Source organism: Ranitomeya imitator, chromosome 6, assembly GCF_032444005.1.
Source record: "Ranitomeya imitator isolate aRanImi1 chromosome 6, aRanImi1.pri, whole genome shotgun sequence".
NCBI lineage: Eukaryota > Metazoa > Chordata > Amphibia > Anura > Dendrobatidae > Ranitomeya > Ranitomeya imitator.
The window spans coordinates 124,241,034-124,266,132 of NC_091287.1; the positions used below are offsets into that span (position 1 = coordinate 124,241,034).

Here is a 25,099-nt window from a genome sequence, read left to right on the forward strand (position 1 = left end):
ACGTGTTTCTCAACGCAGTGATTCCAGAACACGGTGTTGGATGTTTTGGTCTCCCCGAGGCCAATCATCTGTGCCTTTATAGCCTTTTTACTAGGCACTGCTCCACACTGATGAGGGGCAAACACCCCGAAACAGCTGTCTGTGGATGGATACCATGCTTGGCATAGGTGGCTTTCCTTCATAGGATGCTGCCCTTCCCGTGGTTGTTCCTTCCCGGGGAAAGGCCTGGCTATTCACTGCTTGCATCGAGAAACACGTGATGGTGTCTCCGCAGCTTCTTTACATGACTCTGCATATTTCCCATAAGGGATGGGGGCAGTGTTCTGGAATCACTGCGTTGAGAAACACGTGATGGTGTCTCCGCGGTGTTGGATGTTTTGGTCTCCCCGAGGCCAATCATCTGTGCCTTTATAGCCTTTTTACTAGGCACTGCTTCTAATAGCCAGATTCCTACTCCACACTGATGAGGGGCAAACACCCCGAAACAGCTGTCTGTGGATGGATACCATGCTTGGCATAGGTGGCTTTCCTTCATAGGATGCTGCCCTTCCCGTGGTTGTTCCTTCCCGGGGAAAGGCCTGGCTATTCACTGCTTGCGTCGAGAAACACGTGATGGTGTCTCCGCAGCTTCTTTACATGCATCTGCATATTTCCCATAAGGGATGGGGGCAGTGTTCTGGAATCACTGCGTTGAGAAACACGTGATGGTGTCTCCGCGGTATTGGATGTTTTGGTCTCCCCGAGGCCAATCATCTGTGCCTTTATAGCCTTTTTACTAGGCACTGCTCCTAATAGCCAGATTCCTACTCCACACTGATGAGGGGCAAACACCCCGAAACAGCTGTCTGTGGATGGATACCATGCTTGGCATAGGTGGCTTTCCTTCATAGGATGCTGCCCTTCCCGTGGTTGTTCCTTCCCGGGGAAAGGCCTGGCTATTCACTGCTTGCGTCGAGAAACACGTGATGGTGTCTCCGCAGCTTCTTTACATGCATCTGCATATTTCCCATAAGGGATGGGGGCAGTGTTCTGGAATCACTGCGTTGAGAAACACGTGATGGTGTCTCCGCGGTGTTGGATGTTTTGGTCTCCCCGAGGCCAATCATCTGTGCCTTTATGGAGTTGGAATGATGCTCAAAATCAAAGTGGAAAATCAAATTACAGGTTGGTTCAACTTCAGTGGAAATGCCTCAAGACAAGGAAATGATGCTCAGCAGTGTGTGTGACCTCCACGTGCCTGTATGATTTCCCTACAATGCCTGGGCATGCTCCTGATCAGGCGGCGGATGGTCTCCTGAGGGATCTCCTCCCAGACCTCGACTAAAGCATCCGCCAACTCCTGGACAGTCTGTGGTGCAATGTGATGTTGGTGGATGGATTGAGACATGATGTCCCAGATGTGCTCAATCGGATTCATGTCTGGGGAACGGGTGGGCCAGTCCACAGCTTCAATGCCTTCATCTTGCAAGAACTGCTGACACACTCCAGCCACATGAGGTCTGGCATTGTCCTGCATTAGGAGGAACCCAGGGCCAACCGCACCAGCATATGGTCTCACATGGGGTCTGAGGATCTCATCTCGGTACCTAATGGCAGTCAGGCTACCTCTGGCGAGCACATGGAGACCTGTGCGGCTCTCCAAAGAAATGCCACCCCACACCATTACTGACCCACTGCCAAACCGGTCATGCTGAAGGATGTTGCAGGCAGCAGATCGCTCTCCACGGCATCTCCAGACTCTGTCACGTCTGTCACATGTGCTCAGTGTGAACCTGCTTTCAGCTGTGAAGAGCACAGGGCGCCAGTGGCGAGTTTGCCAATCCTGGTGTTCTGTGGCAAATGCCAATCGTCCTGCACGGTGTTGGGCTGTGAGCACAACCCCCATCTGTGGAGGTCGGGCACTCAGACCATCCTCATGGAGTCGGTTTCTAACTGTTTGTGCAGATACATTCGCATTTGTGGCCTGCTGGAGGTCATTTTGCAGGGTTCTGGCAGTGCTCCTACTGCTCCTCCTTGCACAAAGGCTGAGGTAGTGGTCCTGCTGCTGGGTTGTTGCCCTCCTACGGTCCCCTCCACCTCTCCTGGTAGCGCCTCCAGCCTGTGGACACTACGCTGACAGACACAGCAATCCTTCTTGCCACAGCTCGCATTGATGTGCCATCCTGGATGAGCTGCGCTACCTGAGCTACTTGTGTGGGTTGTAGAGTCCGTCTCATGCTACCACGAGTGTGAAAGCACAACCAACATTCAAAAGTGACCAAAACATCAGCCAGAAAGCATTGGTACTGAGATGTGGTCTGTGGTCCCCACCTGCAGAACCACTCCTTTATTGAGTGTGTCTTGATAATTGCCAATAATTTCCATCTGTTGTCTATTCTATATGCCCAACAGCATGTGAAATTGATTGTCAAACAGTGTTGCTTCCTAAGTGGACAGTTTGATTTCACAGAAGTTTGGTTTACTTGGAGTTATATTCTGTTGTTTAAGTGTTCCCTTAAATTTTTTGAGCAGTATATATTATACACATATATATACACATACATGCACACACACTCACACATACTCTGCTAAAAAAATAAAGGGAACACAAACAACACCATGTCACATTGTAGCTCCAGGTCAATCACACTTCTGTGAAATCAACCTGTCCAGTTATGAAGCAACACAGATTGTGAATGAATTTCTCCTGCTGTTGTGCAAATGGACAGACAAGAGGTAAAAATGATCGGCAAGAGAACCTCTATAAAGGAGTAGTTCTGCAGGGGGTGTCCACAGACCATTTCTCTGTTCTCATCCTTTTTGGCTGTTGCTTTGGTCACGTTTGCATTTTGTCATTGCTCTCACCCCTAGAGGTACAGTACAATAGCATGAGGCGGTGTCTACAACCCACAGAAGTTGCTCAGGTAGTGCGGGCTGTGGCAAGAAGGGTAGCTGTGTCTGTCAGCAGTGTCTAGGTATAGAGCAGATACCAGGAAACAGGCCAGTACACCAGGAGATGTGGAGGGGGCCGTAGGAGGGTAACAACCCAGCAGCAGCACCACTACCTCCTCCTTTGTGCAAGGAGGAACAAGAGGAGCAGAGTCAGAGCCCTGCAAAATGACCTAGAGCAAGCCACTAACATTCATGTGTCTGCTCAAACTGTCAGAAACAGACTCCATGAGGGTGGTATGAAGGCCCAATGTTCACAAGTGGGTATTGTTCCGACAGCCGAACAAAGTCGAGGTCGATTGGCATTTGCCGGAGAACACCAAGATTGACAGATTGGACAATGGCGCCCTGTGCTCTTCACGGGTGAGAGCAGGTTCACACTGAGCACATGTGACAGACGTGACGGTCTGGAGACACCGTGGAGAACGTTCTGCTGTCTGAAGTGGGCTGGGCTTGTGCAGATTGAGAGCATCGCTTGCTGATAGATGCTATTGCGCAGCCACCATTTTGTTAGAGCAAAAAGAAATGGAAGCGAAAGATGTTACTATGCAATCACCGCCGCCATTTTGCTGTAGTTCATTTTTTGGGGGGAAAGACCACAATATGAACTGCACAACGCAGTATTTAAAATAGGGGGCAGGTCAGTGAGGGATCAGTGACCTGTCATAAGCCATACAGATGAATATGTAAGCAGAGCACCACATGAAGACCCCCACAGGCCGCCCCGGAGCATGAGAATCTCAATAACCGAAAACTACAAATACAGATTAAACAAAAGCAAAAGACGGATTTCATCAACCAAAATATCATTTCAATCAGTATAACGGCACCAAACTGACACTGTGTAGTTTACTGAGCACAATCCTGCTGACAGGTTCGCTTTAAAGGGAATCGGTCACCAGATTTTTGCCACCTAATAAGAGAGCAGAGACAATGATTCCAGTTACTGGGCTGCCTGCAGTAGTTATGATAAAATCACTGTTTTATCAGCAGGAGATTAAAACTAGAGGACTAGTAAACCTGCTGCCATGTAGTCAGGGCTGGCTCCAGGTTTTCGTGGGCCCCAGGCTAAAGAGTCTCAGTGGGCCCCTTTAAAACATACCACGATTCATGATGCACGGATACGGCAGAGAAATTTAGGTATAACACAACACCAAAGATATCACTTACGTCTTACATTACACGAGTGATATCTATTGTACATTCTACCATACAGTATTATGGGCACCACATAATGCTCAATACAGAATAATGAGCCCCATATATTGCTCCACACCGAATAATGAGCCCCATATAATGCTCAATACAGAATAATGAGCCACATATATTGCTCCACACAGAATAATGGACACCATATACTGCTCCATACAGAATAATGAGCCCAATATAATGCTCCATACAGAATAATGAGCCACATATATTGCGCTATACAGAATAACGTATCCCATATAATGCTCCGTACAGAATAACAAATCCCATATAATGCTACATACAGAATAATGAGCCACATATAATGCTCCATACAGAATAATGAGCCACATATATTGCTCCACACAGAATAATGGACCCCATATAATGCTCCATTACAGAATAAAGAGACCCATATATTGCTCCATACAGTATAATGAGCCCCATATATTGCTCCATACAGAATAATGAGCCCATATATTGCTCCATACAGTATAATGAGCCCCATATATTGCTCCATACAGAATAATGAGCCCCATATATTGCTCCATACAGTATAATGAGCCACATATATTGCTCCATACAGAATAATGAGCCCATATATTGCTCCATACAGTATAATGAGCCCCATATATTGCTCCATACAGAATAATGAGCCCATATATTGCTCCATACAGAATAATGAGCCCCATATATTGCTCCATACAGAATAATGAGCCACATATATTGCTCCACAAGGAATAATGAGCCCCATATATTGCTCCATACAGAATAATGAGCCCATATATTGCTCCATACAGTATAATGAGCCACATATATTGCTCCATACAGAATAATGAGCCCCATATATTGCTCCATACAGTATAATGAGCCACATATATTGCTCCATACAGAATAATGAGCCCATATATTGCTCCATACAGTATAATGAGCCCCATATATTGCTCCATACAGAATAATGAGCCCATATATTGCTCCATACAGAATAATGAGCCCCATATATTGCTCCATACAGAATAATGAGCCACATATATTGCTCCACAAGGAATAATGAGCCCCATATATTGCTCCATACAGAATAATGAGCCCATATATTGCTCCACACCGAATAATGAGCCCCATATATTGCTCCATACAGAATAATGAGCCCCATATATTGCTCCATACAGAATAATGAGCCACATATATTGCTCCATACAGAATAATGAGCCACATATATTGCTCCACACAGAATAATGGACCCCATATAATGCTCCATACAGAATAATGAGCCACATATATTGCTCCATACAGAATAATGGACCCCATATATTGCTCCATACAGAATAATGAGCCACATATATTGCTCCACAAGGAATAATGAGCCCCATATATTGCTCCACACAGAATAATGGACCCCATATATTGCTCCATACAGAATAATGAGCCCCATATATTGCTCCACACAGAATAATGAGCCCCATATAATGCTCCACACAGAATAATGAGCCCCATATATTGCTCCATACAGAATAATGGACCCCATATATTGCTCCATACAGAATAATGAGCCCCATATATTGCTCCATACAGAATAATGAGCCCCATATATTGCTCCATACAGAATAATGAGCCACATATATTGCTCCATACAGAATAATGAGCCACATATATTGCTCCACACAGAATAATGAGCCACATATATTGCTCCATACAGAATAATGAGCCACATATATTGCTCCACACAGAATAATGGACCCCATATAATGCTCCATACAGAATAATGAGCCCCATATATTGCTCCATACAGAATAATGAGCCACATATATTGCTCCAAATAGAATTGTCCCCATATAGTGCTCCATATGTAATTGGCGCCAAAAGATGCTCCAAACATAAACAAAAAATGAAATATTCATCTCTCCTCGCTGGCGGTGGCTCCGCTCTGGACTCCTCAGGGTCACCGTCTTCCGGTTCTCTGCCCTGTGACTGTTCAGGCAGATGGTGCATAGATGTGACGTCATCGCACCGTCTGACCTGAAACGTCACAGTCAGAAGACGCTGCAGCGGAGGAACGGGGAGAGGTAAGTATCGCGAGTACCGTGGCCTGGAGCAGGCGTGGGGTGTACCCAGCACTTGCCCGTGGGCTGACGCCAGCCCTGCATGTGCTCTGTATAGCCCCACCACTGATCAGCAGCTTTCTGCCTATGCACAGTGTAGCTGCCAATCAGTGGTGTGGGCGGAGTTATACAGAGCTCTGTGTTTAGCGAACTGCAGCAAAGTAAGTGACACATGGCTGGAATCAGGGTCTATCTCCACATTATGCTGCGCACATATGGGGAAGCAAGAACCTGGGGACAGATTCCCTTGAAGGGAAACCATTTTCTGACAGATTGTCAATCAGGGATGTGCAGAACTTGCCAGCGCTGGGCCCAGAGCCTCTCCCGTCAGTGTGAGCAGTGTCAGCAGTGAGCGCTCGGGTTACAGCTGGCGACGGTACACTATAGTAATGGAGCACAACTCCCAGCAGACACTGCAATCTCTACCACTACACGGGGCGCAGGGAAATATAATAATAATAATAATAATAATAATAATAATAATAATAATAATAATACTGCCATCCGTGCCAAACAATACAACAGATCGATGAGAATGACGTCAGCAACACGACAGCAGTCAACAACCGTGGATGACGTCATCTGAAAAGTCAGCGCGTGATTGGCAGAAACTACGTGACGTCACTGGCCGGTACTCACAGCGCACAGTGTGGAAGGAGGAGCGCGGCCTCTTCTCGAAGCTCTCCCCTAATCTCAGCCCGTGTTCCTCCCGGTCCAGAGGCGGTGGGGGCGGCGTCCCGTTCATCTCTTCAGCGCTGGTGATTTGCACAGGTTATGTCGGTGATCACATAAACAAATCGGTAAGTGCGTCTTCCTCTATCGCTCTGGCTGCGCAGGCGCAGTAATGACATGAGACCAGGATTCCCTACCTGGGCGTACAACGTAGATAGTGACGCGCTGCAGCACATCATAGAGAGCGTGCTACAGTACAGAGCGTCAGTGTGTGCAGCAGTCATAGTATTCCGGAGAAGCCTGACGTTGTTCTCTGTGGTTCCGCAGCGTGTCTGGTCCTAGCCCCCAAGATGTCACTTTCATGGTCACTATACACGTAGAGTCCAAGACAGTTTTGGCTCTATTACCATTTACGTATCTCACCTGTCGGGGCATGTTCACACATGAAATAAGCGCATGACGATTACTACTTGATTCCCTGCCCCCAGTGCGCATGGCTACATCTGAGCATGGAAAGTGACATTTCTCATCCACTCACAGCAGAGATTTTTAAAAATGGCAAATCTTTATCCATTCAAAAGCGTGGGCCATTGTTCAGGGCAAAATAGTGAATCAAACCCATAGGGGACTATTACTAGTAACAGGTTTTTATGCTGAGATAGCATTGCTTGTTCTTCATATTCGTCAACTCTCCCAGAACATCCAGAATAAGACCGGTTTCACACGTCAGTGGCTCCGGTACGTGAGGTGACAGTTTCCTCACGTACCGGAGACACTGACTCACGTAGACACATTAAAATCAATGTGGCTCTGCACATGTCAACGTGTTTTCACGAACCGTGTGTCCGTTTGCAAAACACGAAGACATGTCAGTGTTCGTGGGAGCGCACGGATCACATGGACCCATTAAAGTCAATGGGTCCGTGTAAACACGTACCGCACACGGATGCTGTCCGTGTGCCATCCATGTGCGTTTTTCCTGTCAGGGTTAAAATTGTAAAAATTGTTGCAAGACACGGACACACGTACAGCACACGGACCCTAAAAACGTACTCACAGACATCACACGGATCCCACACGGATGGCCTACGTGAGCACACGGACACGGATAACTCCGGTACTGTTTTCTCCGGTACCGGAATTATCTGGACGTGTGAGACTGGCCTAAAGGGGGGAGCTTCCAGATAAGGGGTGGGCAAATCTGGGCCCACAGAAGCCTGTAAGGGTAGGTGCACACAGTAATTGGCAGCGCTGTGGCTGCTGCACATGTCCGCTAGGTCCAAAGCGCTGCTGGCTATTAAACGCAGGAGAATGCGCATCTGTTTACTGAACCGTGCGGATTCACCGCGTCCAATACATTGTATGGGTGACATTATCTTGCGGAGGCTTGCATCTCCGCAAGATAAATAGACATGCTGCGTTCTGGAAAGACGCGCCACATGCCTGTCTCCGCAGGGAAGCTGCGGGCATCTTTGCACGCATAGTGGACATGGGAGTTCTTGATTTCCTGTCACTATGCTGAAACTTCTAGCAGGGCCAGTGTTTGGCACAGGCAGACGCCTGGGGCCCCCACCTAGAAAGGGGGCCCCCTGCCTCTGCAGCCCCTGTATGAAGTGCCCAGAGGGTGTACAGCAGTGAATAATGCTGTGCATTGCTCTGTTGTTTTGGAATGTCGCTCCCAAACCCCCCTTGAGACCCCCTCAGTGCAGTGATTTACTCATGTGGTCTGGAGCTCTGCTGTAGGATCAGGTTTCACAGTCACATACAGCAGGGATCAGCATGGGCTCTGACCACAGTCACTAAATCACTTCTTGTAATCTGACAGGGCGACCTGCTGTCACTACTGTCTGGATGACACAAGACAGGAATATTGTCTGCTGAATCAGGGTATTTATTATATAGAAATAAATGAATTCCCACGTGAAACAATAAGGGTAAACTATACACATATAGTACAGGTGTGCATAGGAATCAGCGTTTTTGGTAAATTTTTTTTTTTTGCAGCCAAAGCCTACTCTCTTGGCAGTAAAAACACTGCTTTCAAAACACCCATTTTTTAGGGTATGTGCCGAGGATCCGAAAATGGCAGCCCTTTGGATGCAGCGGACATGTGCGGTGTCCAAAGTGCTGCCATCTTTTGAACACAGGTGATTCCACATGTGTTCATTGATCTGTGCGGAATCGCGGCGTCCTATACATTGCAGGGGTGAGATTTCTCTTGCGGAGACTCGCGTCTACGCCATATAAATTGACATGCTGCAGCCTGGAGAGACGCGCCACATGTCTGTCTCTGCGGGTGAGGTGCAGGTGATAGTGCACGCATAGTAGAGATGGAATTTCTTGAAATCCCCTCCACTATATTGTAACATCTGGCCGCTGCGGGTTGGACGCGGCACAAGTACACAGCAGCCGACCTGTAGCGTTTACTGACTGTGTGCACACACCTTTAGAGCTTTTGCTGTTTGTTTTTTACAGTATGCATTTTGTCTACAGTACATGTTTAATAAAGTTAGTGTTATTCACCAAAAACGCAGCGGAAAAACAACGTTGCAACATTTGCAGCATTTTTTAAACTTTTTTATTGCTTTCTACGGGTGAAAAAAAAATGGTTAAAGAAGTGACACACTGCGGATTTAAAAAACGCTGCAGTTGTGAAATTAAGTCAGGAAAATAAAAGGGTGTGCAGGAGATTTCTGAAAATCTCAGTTTTTGCTTGTGATGTAAAATGCTGTAAACTTCTTATTTGCAGAAGAAAAAGCTGCAAAAATTCTGCATATGAACATGGCCAAAAGATGCTTTTCAAAGTGCCAGCATAACATTTCCGAAATCTCCTGCAGGCGCTTGTTTTTTTCTGACAGGATTTCAGAACTGTAGCACTTTTTAAATCTGTAGCGTGTCACTTCTTTCAGTGTGTTTTCACCTGTAGAAAGCAATGAAAGAATATAAAAGCTGCAGATATTGCAACAACATTTTTCACTGCAATTTTTTAAGTGGTTTTGGTGAATTAAACTATTAGGTCAGTATTTGTAATGCAGAAACAGCAGTGGAACAATGAGGCTATGTGCACACGTTGCGGAATCTGCTGTGGATTTTTCCACGCAGATTCCTAAAAATCTGCAGGTAAAACGCCCTGCGTTTTACCTGCTGATTTACCGCAGATTTATTGTGGAATTACCGCAGTTTTTGTGCGGTTTTCAAAAGCATTTTTTCACCTGCGGATTTCTATTATGGAGCAGGTGTAAAACGCTGCGGAATCCGCACAAAGAATTGACATGCTGCAGAAAATACAACGCGGTATTTTCCGCAGCATGTGTACTGCGGATTTTGTTTTCCATACATTTACATGGTACTGTACACCGCATGGAAAACTGCTGCCGATCCGCAGCAAAATCCGCAACGTGTTCTGTTATGAAAGGCAATTCAGTACTACAATGGACATAGCGGTCAGAGCACATGCAGTGATCTGACAATAACCCAAAATCATAGAACGAGCTCTGAGACGTGGGAACTCTGCAGACCGCAATCCCTAATCCTCTCCAAACAACACTAGAGGCAGCCGTGGATTGCGCCTAACTCTGCCTATGCAACTCGGCACAGCCTGAGAAACTAACTAGCCTGAAGATAGAAAATAAGCCTACCTTGCCTCAGAGAAATACCCCAAAGGAAAAGGCAGCCCCCCACATATAATGACTGTGAGTTAAGATGAAAAGACAAACGTAGAGATGAAATAGATTCAGCAAAGTGAGGCCCGACTTTCTTAACAGATCGAGGATAGAAAAGGTAACTTTGCGGTCTACACAAAACCCTAAAGAAAACCACGCAAAGGGGGCAAAAAGACCCTCCGTACCGAACTAACGGCACGGAGGTACACCCTTTGCGTCCCAGAGCTTCCAGCAACAAATTAGACAAGCTGGACAGAAAAAATAGCAAACAAATAGCAAAGAAGAACTTAGCTATGCAGAGCAGCAGGCCACAGGAATGATCCAGGGAAAAGCAAGTCCAACACTGGAACATTGACAGGAAGCCAGGATCAAAGCATTAGGTGGAGTTAAGTAGAGAAGCACCTAACGACCTCACCAGATCACCTGAGGGAGGAAACTCAGAAGCCGCAGTACCACTTCCCTCCACCAACAGAAGCTCACAGAGAGAATCAGCCGAAGTACCACTTGTGACCACAGGAGGGAGCTCTGCCACAGAATTCACAACAGTGTTCACATAGCCTGAGAAACACGTCACCACTTCTGTATTTCTCACCCTCCTGGTTTTGGCTAACATATGCTGATTTGAAATACTGACCAAACACTCAACGTGTGAACGTGGCCTTAAACATACTGTAGGCAAAACAAACATCCTCACTCCAAAAAAAAGCTGAAAAAAGTGTGAAGAAAACCACAAAACAAGCTGAAAAACAGGTGTTTTGAACGCAACATTTTTACTGCTAATAGAAAAGGTTTTGGTTACTGAAAAAAATGCTGCATGTGAACATAGTCTTACTCTGAAACGCTATGTCTATCTGTGGTGTTACATAGGACTGCACGTGATATATACTAAATTATCTGTACTCAGAGAATTATCACTGGGCAACTCTTTGTCTTGGGCCCCCAATCTTTTCTGACCCTAGCAACGCCCCTGCGTACAGCTAATAGTGGCAGACCCGTTGGCCGATATAAGGCCCCTAAATATGGGGGCCACAGTGCAATATTATCATTTCACTGTCACATTTGTGTAAGGCATGGCTGTAATTCAGGGCATATGTCGACTGATAAATATTTCTTACTCTTTTATATAGCGCCATCATATTCTGCAGCACATTACAGACATCATCATTAATCTCAAAATCTAGATTCCCTATCAGTATGTTTTTGGACTGTGGGAAACCCGAGAGACCAGAAGAAGCCCTCACAAACATGGGGAGAGCATACAAGCTCCTTACAGATGTTTTTTTTGGTGGGATTTGAACTCAGGACCCCAGAACTGCAAAGAAAGAGTGCTACCCACTGAGCCACCGTGCTGCTCTAATATCTCCATCCTACCTGATCTTTATAGTAGAAGCACAGCTACCAATAGTACCATTTTTGTTGATACACTTCTGAAGCATGTTCCATACATGGCAGATGTTAACGGTGTTAAAAAGTTGACACCTGGCTCAGTGGCAGGTTTGTCAATTTGACTTTTTATTTTTTTCTGGACAACTCATGAAAAAAAAAAATCACAGACAATATTTTTTATGAATAAAAGAAAAAAAGTTTCCAGCTCACCGCACAGGGTCCAGAATGCACAGAACACCATGATCCAACCACTCATGAAATATAAATATGTTTTACTGACACCTTGGAAAACCATAATAAATCATTATGACTATAAGTGATCCATTTCTACAGCCCATAATTCTGATATAAAACATGAGTTTCATTCATGTCAATTTCAGGCTAATTAATCCGTTAAAGCCTCTTGAGCTTAAAAAAAAAAGAGGGACACCTTCATTTTTTTTATAGACGGCAAAAAAGTTATTTTTATGTATTGTCCTGGAATTTCTGAATGGTTGGTAACCCTGCTCAGTGGGTAGCACTGTTACATTGCAGAACTGGAGTCTTCAGTTTAATCCCTTCCCGACCTTTGACGCCACGTAGGCGTCATGAAAGTCGGTGCCAATCCGAACCATGACGCCTATGTGGCGTCATGGAAAGATCGCGTCCCTGCAGATCGGGTGAAAGGGTTAACTCCCATTTCACCCGATCTGCAGGGACAGGGGGAGTGGTAGTTTAGCCCAGGGGGGGTGGCTTCACCCCCCCGTGGCTACGATCGCTCTGATTGGCTGTTGAAAGTGAAACTGCCAATCAGAGCGATTTGTAATATTTCACCTATTATAACTGGTGAAATATTACAATCCAGCCATGGCCGATGCTGCAATATCATCGGCCATGGCTGGAAACACTAATGTGCCCCACCCCACCGATCGCCCCCCCAGCCCCCCGATCTGTCCGGTACACTGCTCCGGCTCCCCTCCGTCCTGTGCTCCGCTCCCCCCGTCCTCTTGTCCGTTCCCCCCGTGCTCCACTCACCCTCCCCGTGCTCCAATCACCCCCTCTGCACTCCGATCCACCCCCCTCCGTGCTCCGTTCCACCCCCCGTGCTCCGTTCCACCCCCCCGTGCTCCGTTCCACCCCCCCGTGCTCCGTTCCACCCACCCCCGTGCTCCGTTCCACCCCTCCCGCGCTCCGATCCCCCCCCCCCCGTGCTCACCCCATCAAACTTCCCGATCTTGCCGGGGTCCGTCCGTCTTCTCCCCGGGCGCCGCCATCTTCCAAAATGGCGGGCGCATGCGCAGTGCGCCCGCCGAATCTGCCGGCCGGCAGATTCGTTCCAAAGTGCATTTTGATCACTGAGATAGATTATATCTCAGTGATCAAAATAAAAAAAAATAATAAATGACCCCCCCCCTTTGTCACCCCCATAGGTAGGGACAATAAAAAAATAAAGAATTTTTTTTTTCCCACTGTTAGAATAGGGTTAGGGGTAGGGTTAGGGTTAGGGCTAGGGGTAGGGTTAGGGGTAGGGGTAGGGTTAGGGCTAGGGTTAGGGCTAGGGCTAGGGTTAGGACTAGGGATAGGGTTTCGGTATGTGCACACGTATTCTGGTCCTCTGCGGATTTTTCCGCTGCGGATTTGATAAATCCGCAGTGCTAAACCGCTGCGGATTTATGGCGGATTTACCGCGTTTTTTCTGCGCATTTCACTGCGGTTTTACAACTGCGATTTTCTATTTGAGCAGTTGTAAAACCGCTGCGGAATCCGCACAAAGAAGTGACATGCTGCGGAATGTAAACCGCTGCGTTTCCGTGCAGTTTTTCCGCAGCATGTGTACAGCGATTTTTGTTTCCCATAGGTTTACATTGAACTGTAAACTCATGGGAAACTGCTGCGAATCCGCAGCGTTTTCCGCAGCGTGTGCACATACCTTTAGAATTAGGCTATGTGCACACGGTGCGGATTTGGCTGCGGATCCGCAGCAGTGTTCCATCAGGTTTACAGTACCATGTAAACATATGGAAACCAAATCCGCTGTGCCCATGGTGCGGAAAATACCGCGCGGAAACGCTGCGTTGTATTTTCCGCAGCATTTCAATTCTTTGTGCGGATTCCGCAGCGTTTTACACCTGTTCCTCAATAGGAATCCGCAGGTGAAATCCGCACAAAAAACACTGGAAATCCGCGGAAAATCCGCAGGTAAAACGCAGTGCCTTTTACCCGCGGATTTTTCAAAAATGGTGCTGAAAAATCTCACACGAATCCGCAACGTGGGCACATAGCCTTAGGGTTAGGGTTGGAATTAGGGTTGTGGTTAGGGTTGTGTTGGGGTTAGGGTTGTGATTAGGGTTATGGCTACAGTTGGGATTAGGGTTAGGGGTGTGTTGGGGTTAGTGTTGGAGGTAGAATTGAGGGGTTACCACTATTTAGGCACATCAGGGGTCTCCAAACGCAACATGGCGCCACCATTGATTCCAGCCAATCTCGTATTCAAAAAGTCAAATGGTGCTCCCTCAATTCCGAGCCCTGACGTGTGCCCAAACAGTGGTTTACCCCCACATATGGGGTACCAGCATACTCAGGATAAACTGTGCAACAATTACTGGGGTCCAATTTCTCCTGTTACCCTTGTGAAAATAAAAAAATGCTTGCTAAAACATCATTTTTGAGGAAAGAAAAATGATTTTTTATTTTCACGGCTCTGCGTTGTAAACGTCTGTGAAGCACTTGGGGGTTCAAAGTGCTCACCACATATCTAGATAAGTTCCTTGGGGGGTCTAGTTTCTAAAATGGGGTCACTTGTGGGTGGTTTCTACTGTTTAGGCACACCAGGGGCTCTGCAAACGCAACGTGACGCCCGCAGACCATTCCATCAAAGTCTGCATTTCAAAAGTCACTACTTCCCTTCCGAGCCCCGGCATGTGCCCAAACAGTAGTTTACCCCCACATATGGGGTATCACCGTACTCAGGAGAAACTGGACAACAAATATTGGGGTCAAATTTCTCCTGTTACCCTTGTGAAAATTAAAAAATTCTGGGCTAAATAATTATTTTTGAGGAAAGAAAACGTATTTATTATTTTCACGGCTCTGCATTATAAACTTCTGTGAAGCACTTGGGGGTTCAAAGTGCTCACCACACATCTAGATAAGTTCCTTTCGGGGTCTAGTTTCCAAAATGGGGTGGGGGGTTTCTACTGTTAAGCCACATCAGGGGCTCTGCAAACGCAACGTGACGCCCACAGAGCATTCCATCAAAGTCTGCATTTCAAAACGTCACTACTTCACTTCCGAGCCCCGGCATGTGCCCAAACAGTGGTTTACCCCCACATATGGGGTATCAGCGTACTCAGGAGAAACTGGACAACCACTTTTGGGGTCAAATTTCTCCTGATACCCTTGGGAAAATAAAAAATTGCAGGCTAAAAGATCATTTTTGAGAAAATAATTTTTTTTTTATTTTCATGGCTCTGCGTTATAAACTTCTGTGAAGCACTTGGGGGTTCAAAGTCCTCACCAGTCACCACACATCTAGATTAGTTCCTTTGGTGGACTAGTTTCCAAAATGGGGTTATTTCTGGGGGATCTCCAATGTTTAGGCACACAGGGTGTTAGGACTGGCGGAACGCACCAAGAAAGATGTAATAGATGCGTTCGCAGTCCGGGGTCCACCGTGCAGGTGAAAACCTGCTGCTAGTAAATGGCAGCGTAATATGGCGGTGGAAGCGAACCCGGTGAAGCCACAGGTCCGCAATACCGCACTAAAGAGTGCAAGCAAGGAGTCAGCGAACACAACCCCAAGACTCAGGATTGAAGTCCGATTAGACCACTTGCTGACACAACACCGCAACTGGGTGTGTTAGGTAACTATTATAATTAGAACACCGAAGTGCGAACTGTGCCGTGCTGGCAGACACCACTAAGCACCCAGACGTGGGTCAGGAAGCGCACTACTGGCGCGTGGCGCCGCACTGGCGGACACAGCAATAGACGCTGATACGTGTGTGACACGTTGAGTGGTTAGTCGGGCGCTAGATAGCAGCCATACTCCATACGCGAACAGTCATACAATAGGGTAGGGGTATTTAATGAACGACTTGCACTCACAACAAACACATGTATACAAATGTACACTAGCGCATGGCCGTGCGGTCATGCGAAGCTTATATAGCTGTAGTACTTTCAGGACCTTCCAATAAAGGACCAATGGGCAGCTGCCACAGAAGTTAGCTCTTTCAGGACCTGCCAGGAGGACCAATGGGAACCACTGCAGCATCTGAGCATGTGACCCTTGATCTCCAACGGGAGATCTCACCCTGGGCATGCTCAGAAGGGAAAAAGGAGGACTTAGTCCCAAAAGCGTCCGCTCGCTGCTGCCCAGCACTGGCTTTAATGGCAAAAGCTGGAGAAGCAACAGCAAGCCTAAGCACAGAGTGAGACTGAGCCAGACGCAAGGACCGACGTCTCCGCTGAACAGGTTTAGCTGCGGCAGGAGAAGAATGGGAGACCGCAGCAGAAGCGGCCCGAGATTCCCCCTGTGCAGAAGCGGGAACTCGACCCCTAACATTACTCCCCCTCCTAGGGCCCCCCCCCCCCTCCTTGGGCCTCGCTACGTTCGAAGGCAGCAATGAGCTGCGGAGCCCGAATGTGCTCAGCAGGCTCCCAGGATCTATCCTCAGGACCGTAACCCCTCCAGTCCACCAAATAAAATTTTTTGCCACGAACCACCTTGTACCCCAAGATAGCGTTCACCTCGTAATCGTCCCTAGACGAACCCGACGTCCCAGTAGATGACTCAGAAAACCGGGACATGTACACGGGCTTAAGGAGGGACACATGAAAGGTGTCGGTGATACCTAGGCGTGGAGGAAGGGCTAGACGGTAAACAACAGGATTAACCTGTTCGAGGACCTTAAAAGGACCTAAGTAGCGAGGTGCAAACTTGGTAGACTCAACTCGCAGCCTGATGTTACGGGCGGAGAGCCACACTAAGTCGCCAGGAGCAAAGGTTGGAGCGGGGCGCCGATGTGCGTCGGCGGAGGACCTCATTCTCTCCTTGGAAGCCCGAATGGCATCCTGAGTGCGATCCCAAATGTCCCGTGCCTCCACAGCCCAGTCTGCCACCCTGGAATCGGCGGAAGACACGGGCATGGGCACAGGTACCCGCGGATGCTGACCATAGTTAAGGAGGAATGGGGTCTGTCCAGTGGAGTCAGCTACAGCATTGTTAAGAGCAAACTCCGCCCACGGTAGCAAAGATGCCCAGTCATCTTGCCTAGCAGAGACAAAATGTCGCAGATATGTGACCAAGGTCTGGTTGGCTCTCTCCACCAACCCATTCGTCTCGGGATGATATGCCGAAGAGAGATTTAACTCAATACTGAGAAGATGACAAAGCTCTCTCCAGAACCGAGACGCAAACTGGGGACCATGGTCACTGACAATTTTGTCTGGCATACCGTGAAGGCGGAAGATGTGTTTAATAAACAACGCTGCCAAGGCCCGTGCAGAAGGTAGCCGAGGAAGCGGCACCAAATGCACCATTTTAGAAAAATGGTCGGTGATTACCCAAATGATGGTATAGCCACGAGACTTGGGCAAACCCACCACAAAGTCCATCCCGACCATCTCCCAGGGCCTGTCTGCCACCGGCAGAGGGTATAACAAACCAGCTGGCCGTTGACGGAGATACTTATTTTTGGCACAAGAGACACATGCTCGAACGTAGTCTCCGACATCACGAACCATATGTGGCCACCAGTACATTCTCGCCAGCAACTCAGATGTCCTCTTTGCCCCAAAGTGTCCACCCACTCTGGACGAATGAGCCCAAGAGAGAACCTCCGGTCGCAAATTGATGGGAACAAAAGTCTTGCCCGGAGGCACAGACTCAAGCGAAACCGGAGCTACGGTTCTCAGACTCTCCGAAGGGACAATAAGCCGAGGCTCCTCCTCCTCCTCCTCAGTTGACACAAGGGAGCGAGAGAGAGCGTCAGCACGAATGTTCTTCTCCCCGGCGAGATAATGTAGAGTGAAGTGGAACCGGGAGAAAAACAAGGACCATCTGGCCTGACGAGAATTCAGCCGCTGGGCTGTACGCAAATAGACCAAATTTTTGTGGTCCGTGAAGACTTGGAATGGAAACCGAGCACCCTCCAAAAGATGTCTCCACTCCGAAAAGGCCAACTTCATTGCTAGCAACTCCCTATCCCCGATGGAGTAATTTCTCTCCGCTGGTGTGAAGGTCTTTGAGAAGAAGCATGGATGCTTCTGACCTTGAGCATCCTTTTGATAGAGAACTGCTCCAGCACCAACGGATGAGGCATCCACCTCCATAAGGAATGGCTTATCCACATCGGGACGATGTAAGATAGGAGCGCTAGCAAAATGGGACTTTATAGAAGTGAAGGCCTTGGAGACCTCTTCCGACCACAATTTGGGATTCGCTCCCTTCTTGGTGAGGGATACCAAGGGAGCTACCAAAGTTGAGAAGTGGGGGATGAACTGGCGATAGTAATTTATGAACCTCATAAAGCGCTGCACCGCTTTAAGAGAATGGGGTTCTTGCCAGTCCATCACAGCCTGTAGTTTGGCAGGATCCATAGCCAATCCCTGGGCCGAGATGATATAGCCCAGGAAAGGTAAAGACTCCTGCTCAAACACACACTTCTCCAACTTTGCATAAAGAGAATTCGCCCGTAAGAGTTCGAAGACTCTGCCAACATCTCTCCGGTGGGAGTCAATATCTGGAGAGAAGATGAGAATATCATCCAGATAGACTACAACCGAGGTGGAAAGCATATCCCGGAAGATATCGTTGACAAAGTCCTGAAAAACGGCTGGGGCATTACAGAGCCTGAAGGGCATCACCAGGTACTCATAGTGCCCATCCCTGGTATTGAAAGCCGTTTTCCATTCATCCCCCTCACGGATGCGAATCAGGTTGTAGGCACCCCGCAGATCTAGTTTGGTGAATATCTTAGCTCCCCTTAGCCTGTCAAAGAGCTCCGATATCAGGGGCAACGGGTACTTATTTTTAATGGTGATAGCATTGAGACCCCTGTAATCGATGCAAGGACGTAATTCCCCGTTCTTCTTCTGTACGAAGAAGAATCCCGCCCCTGCAGGAGACACTGACTTCCTAATGAACCCTCTTGCCAAATTCTCCTGGATGTATTGAGACATAGCCTCCGTCTCAGGGAGAGAGAGGGGATATACCCTTCCCCGAGGAGGTTCAGCTCCAGGCAAGAGGTCAATAGGACAGTCATAGGGGCGATGAGGCGGTAGAGTCTCTGCTGCCTTTTTAGAGAATACATCTGCATAGCACCAATAGCACCTTGGAAGAGATGAAAGGTCTGCGGGTACCTCAGTAGTAGAGACCTGTACACACTCACTCACACACCTGCCCATACAAGACTTACTCCAACCCAATATTCTCCCTGAGGACCACTCAGTATGTGGCGAGTGGTAACGGAGCCAGGGTATTCCCAGTAAAATCTCATCCATTCCCTCGGGAAGGACTAGAAGGGAAATAATCTCCTGGTGGGAAGGGGACATGGACAACGAGAATGGAACAGTCTGGTGTGTGATTTGTTGTGGAAGTGTCGACCCATTCACAACTCTAACAGTTACAGGTTTGGCGAGCATAACAAGTGGTACAGCGTGGCGCAGAGCAAAAGCAGAGGACATGAAATTTCCCTCTGCTCCTGAGTCCACACAAAGCTCGACTGTTAGAGTGGATGAGTCAAACAGGATTGTCCCTTTAAAGGACAGTTTGGAGGAAAAAGCCGCTGTGTCTAGTGAACCTCCCCCTAATGTTACTAGACGCGATCATTTTCCCGACCGCCGTGGACATTTATTAGTGTAATGTCCTCGTTGGTGACAATTTTTACAAACCATGGGTACTCGAGCGGCCTGAGACTTAGGTCCCGCTTGAGAAACCTCCATGGCCTCATGGGAGTCGGACTCCAAAACGGAAGATTCAAGAGGTCTGGCGAAGGTGGGAGCCAGTCTAAACCTCTGCCTACACTGGGTCTGCTCTAACCTTCGTTCGTGAAAACGGAGGTCGATGCGGGTGGATAGAGAAATAAGCTCCTCCAGTGTGGCGGGTATCTCCCTGGTGGCTAAGGCGTCCTTCACGTGGTCTGCCAGTCCCCTCCAGAACACCGGAATTAGCACTTTATCCGACCACTCTAACTCCGAGGCTAGAGTCCGGAACTGGATGGCAAACTGGCTGACCACGGACGAGCCCTGAGTAATTGTCAATAACTGGAGCGCGGTATCGTGTGTAATACGGGGTCCCAAAAAGACCTGCTTCAGAGTGTCCAGAAAGAGCGGAGCACTCTGTAGCACACGGTCATCACGCTCCCAAAGTGGCGTTGCCCACTCCAACGCCCTGCCCGACAAGAGAGATAAAATAAATCCCACTTTCGCCCATTCCGTAGGGAAACGCGCCGCCAGGAGCTCGAGATGTATGGAGCACTGGCTTACGAATCCGCGACATTGTTTACTGTCACCAGCAAACTTGTCAGGAAGCGGGAGACGGGATAAAGTCGGGGCAGAGGTGGCAGCGGACAAACTGGCTGCGGCTACACTTGCAGCCTGAACAGCGACAGCAGTGACATCCACAGCTGAGGTTGAACGCTCTAGAGCCGCCAACCTTCCCTCCAGCTGCTGGATGTACCGCTGTAAACGCTGATCGTCTGCCATTTACTAGCCAGACCCTGGCGCTAGTGTTCTGTTAGGACTGGCGGAACGCACCAAGAAAGATGTAATAGATGCGTGCAGGTGAAAACCTGCTGCTAGTAAATGGCAGCGTAATATGGCGGTGGAAGCGAACCCGGTAAAGCCACAGGTCCGCAATACCGCACTAAAGAGTGCAAGCAAGGAGTCAGCGAACACAACCCCAAGACTCAGGATTGAAGTCCGATTAGACCACTTGCTGACACAACACCGCAACTGGGTGTGTTAGGTAACTATTATAATTAGAGCACCGAAGTGCGAACTGTGCCGTGCTGGCAGACACCACTAAGCACCCAGACGTGGGTCAGGAAGCGCACTACTGGCGCGTGGCGCCGCACTGGCGGACACAGCAATAGACACTGAGACGTGTGTGACACGTTGAGTGGTTAGTTGGGCGCTAGATAGCAGCCATACTCCATACGCGAACAGTCATACAATAGGGTAGGGGTATTTAATGAACGACTTGCACTCACAACAAACACACGTATACAAATGTACACTAGCGCATAGCCGTGCGGTCATGCGAAGCTTATATAGCTGTAGTACTTTCAGGACCTTCCAATAAAGGACCAATGGGCAGCTGCCACAGAAGTTAGCCCTTTCAGGACCTGCCAGGAGGACCAATGGGAACCACTGCAGCATCTGAGCATGTGACCCTTGATCTCCAACGGGAGATCTCACCCTGGGCATGCTCAGAAGGGAAAAAGGAGGACTTAGTCCCAAAAGCGTCCGCTCGCTGCTGCCCAGCACTGGCTTTAATGGCAAAAGCTGGAGAAGCAACAGCAAGCCTAAGCACAGAGTGAGACTGAGCCAGACGCAAGGACCGACGTCTCCGCTGAGCACGTTTAGCTGCGGCAGGAGAAGAATGGGAGACCGCAGCAGAAGCGGCCCGAGATTCCCCCTGTGCAGAAGCGGGAACTCGACCCCTAACACAGGGGCTCTCCAAACATGACATGTTGTCCGCTAATGATTGGAGCTAATTTTCCATTTAAAAAGCCAAATGGCGTGCCTTCCCTTCCGAGCCCTGCCGTGCGCCCAAACAGTGGTTTACCCCCACATATGGGGTATCAGCGTACTCAGGACAAACTGGACAACAACATTTGGGGTCCAATTTCTCCTATTACCCTTGGCAAAATAGGAAATTCCAGGCTAAAAAATCATTTTTGAGGAAAGAAAAATTATTTTTTATTTTCATGGCTCTGCGTTATAAACTTCTGTGAAGCACCTGGGGGTTTAAAGTGCTCAATATGCATCTAGATAAGTTCCTTGGGGGGTCTAGTTTCCAAAATGGGGTCAGTTGTGGGGGAGCTCCAATGTTTAGGCACACAGGGGCTCTCCAAACGCGACATGGTGTCCGCTAACAATTGGAGCTAATTTTCCATTCAAAAAGTCAAATGGCGCGCCTTCCCTTCCGAGCCCTGCCGAGTGCCCAAGCAGTGGTTTACCCCCACATTTGAGGTATTGGTGTACTCAGGAGAAATTGCCCAACAAATTTTAGGATCCATTTTATCCTATTGCCCATGTGAAAATGAAAAAATTGAGGCGAAAAGAATTTTTTTTGTGAAAAAAAAGTACTTTTTCATTTTTACGGATCAATTTGTGAAGCACCTGAGGGTTTAAAGTGCTCACTAGGCATCTACATAAGTTCCTTGGGGGGTCTAGTTTCCAAAATGGGGTCACTTGTGGGGGAGCGCCAATGTTTAGGCACACAGGAGCTCTCCAAACGCGACATGGTGTCCGCTAACGATGGAGATAATTTTTCATTCAAAAAGTCAAATGGCGCTCCTTCCCTTCCAAGCCCTGCCGTGCACCCAAACAGTGGTTTATCCCCACATATGAGGTATCAGCATACTCAGGACAAATTGGACAACAACTTTCGTGGTTCAGCTTCTCCTTTTACCATTGGGAAAATAAAAAAATTGTTGCTAAAAGATAATTTTTGTGACTAAAAAGTTAAATGTTCATTTTTTCCTTCCATGTTGCTTCTGCTGCTGTGAAGCACCTGAAGGGTTAATAAACTTCTTGAATGTGGTTTTGAGTACCTTGAGGGGTGCAGTTTTTAGAATGGTGTCACTTTTGGGTATTTTCAGCCATATAGACCCCTCAAACTGACTTCAAATGTGAGGTGGTCCCTAAAAAAAATGGTTTTGTAAATTTCGTTGTAAAAATGAGAAATCGCTGGTCAAATTTTAACCCTTATAACTTCCTAGCAAAAAAAAATTTTGTTTCCAAAATTGTGCTGATGTAAAGTAAACATGTGGGAAATGTTATTTATTAACTATTTTGTGTCACATAACTCTCTGGTTTAACAGAATAAAAATTCAAAATGTGAAAATTGCGAAATTTTCAAAATTTTCGCCAAATTTCCGTTTTTATCACAAATAAACGCAGAATTTATTGACCTAAATTTACCACTAACATGAAGCCCAATATGTCACGAAAAAACAGTCTCAGAACCGCTAGGATCCGTTGAAGCGTTCCTGAGTTATTACCTCATAAAGGGACACTGGTCAGAATTGCAAAAAAACGGCAAGGTCTTTAAGGTCAAAATAGGCTGGGTCATGAAGGGGTTAAATCCCACTAAGGACAACATCTGCAAGGAGTTTGTATGTTCTCCGAGAGTTTGGGTGGGTTTCCTCGTGGTAGACCCACTGGGGACAGTGATGACAATGTCTGTAGCACTATAAGCAAAAATAAATTAAAAAAGCCCTCCGCAATTGCAGTCAAACCCTGAGTTAACTCCTTAAATGCCGCAGAATGTTAGTGATCTTCTTAAGCTGACAGGACAATACACTGAAATACGGACTATTGTAGTATATTGTCTGAGCAATCGGGGAGATTAAAAAACATTAACATATTTCAAAATATTTTAAATAAAATGCTAAATCGTCTTATTTTTCCAGTTGGTTAGGTGAAATTTTAAAAGGAAAAAAAAAAACAAGCCTAAACTATTACAATAATTCTCTTGCATTGTGAACACTGTAAAAAAAATCAACTCACTTCCCCAAAGAACATATTACAAAGAGTGCTGAAAATCATATGTACTCCAAAACAAAAACTGTACAGCTCACAGTGTAAGCAAAAAAAAGAAAAGTAGAAGATTCTGAGCCCCACACAACTATAAATTTATAACATATGAACATTTCATCTACTCTTCTCATCAGATTGGAAAAACATGGCGTCGAGTACTCTTTGTGTGGACGAGTCAGCGGGGGTCACGGACTCTACTTGTGGAAGATGGTCTTCATCAGGAGTAACTTTTCAGAAAAAGGCCGATAAATTAGAACTTCCAACCACTTATGGTGCCCCGAACGTCCAGACTGATGTTACATTGGTGTCCGAATTCAAGCAACTAAAGCTGGAAAAAGAAGCACAGAAGAACTGGGACCTTTTCTACAAGAGAAATAGCACCAATTTCTTCAAGGACAGACACTGGACAACCAGGGAGTTTGAGGAACTTAAAGCATGCAGGGAGGTGAGCCGTAGTCCCACAGGATAATGTACTTTGGACTTCTTAATTATTGCATTGACTCAATTAGTTGTTCCATAAGTAAACCGGGTCATTTTCCAAATGGTGTTTATGTGTTATGAAATTAAAAATGGATTTTAATTAGTGATGAATGAACATGCTCGGATAAGGTGTAATTTGAGCATGCTCGGGTGCTAACTGAGTGACTTCGGTGTGACAAATGCCTAACAAACAGGCAACCTCGGCATGTGTTGCTGCTGTTGAACAGCCACGAGACATGCAGGTGCGGTGACTCGAACATATTTTTTGAGCCTGCTGAAGACAGTTGGTTAGCACGCCGGGATAACACCTCATCCAAGCATGTTCTCATCACTAATTGTAATAATTTGTGAATGGCTTGAAGGAACATCTCACAAGCAAGAGACAGGATAGGGTAGAAATGCTGGGAAAGTGACTGTAGGAGGAAAGATCACATATTGCTGCTGTGATCTCTTCCTCATAACAGGCTAAAACTTATTCTTTCTGAGATGTAATATATGAATATATGAATTTTGTATTCAAGTTGTCCCCCCAAAAAAAACAATGAGAAAGGATATGTCTTTAAATTAATTCTATTAGAACATAATAAAATAACCCCCATCACACAGTTCGAAAGGCAACCGATCCTAGTGGCTGGCTTCTGTCTGAAGAAACACAGCTCTCGAGACCTGTGTCTCAACTGACGGAGCTGTACCGTAAGCACAGGTACCTCCTCAAGTGGAAAAGGGTAGTGAAGTGATATTAAAATAAAGCTTCTCCTCGGCTGACTGACTGTGCATGGGACAGTGAGTCTAGAGTTTAAAAAAAATCCTTTCTGCTCGGTTAACAAAAAGATTTATTCGTTTTCCTGTCACAGCCCTTCTCAGACAGCTCAACAGTATCCGTGCTTACGATACAACTCCTCTGTCAGTTGAGATATAGTTCTCATGAGCTGT

General features: G+C 47.1%; 2 protein-coding genes across 2 annotated transcripts in view; one reads left to right on the forward strand and one right to left on the reverse strand.

Annotated features, from left to right (window-relative positions):
- The window catches only part of EAF1 (ELL associated factor 1), a 30,610-nt gene extending 23,516 nt beyond the window's left edge, over nucleotides 1-7,094 (reverse strand). The window contains exon 1 of the mRNA XM_069730054.1: nucleotides 6,855-7,094. Coding sequence (XP_069586155.1) covers nucleotides 6,855-6,960 — 106 coding nt within the window. The 5' untranslated portion in view covers nucleotides 6,961-7,094. The remainder of the gene's footprint in view (nucleotides 1-6,854) is intronic.
- Nucleotides 6,879-25,099, forward strand: part of METTL6 (methyltransferase 6, tRNA N3-cytidine) — a 32,415-nt gene continuing 14,194 nt past the window's right edge. Inside the window, exons 1-2 of the mRNA XM_069730053.1 lie at nucleotides 6,879-7,015; nucleotides 23,821-24,131. Of these exons, the coding sequence (XP_069586154.1) occupies nucleotides 23,832-24,131 (300 nt within the window). The 5' untranslated portion in view covers nucleotides 6,879-7,015; nucleotides 23,821-23,831. The remainder of the gene's footprint in view (nucleotides 7,016-23,820; nucleotides 24,132-25,099) is intronic.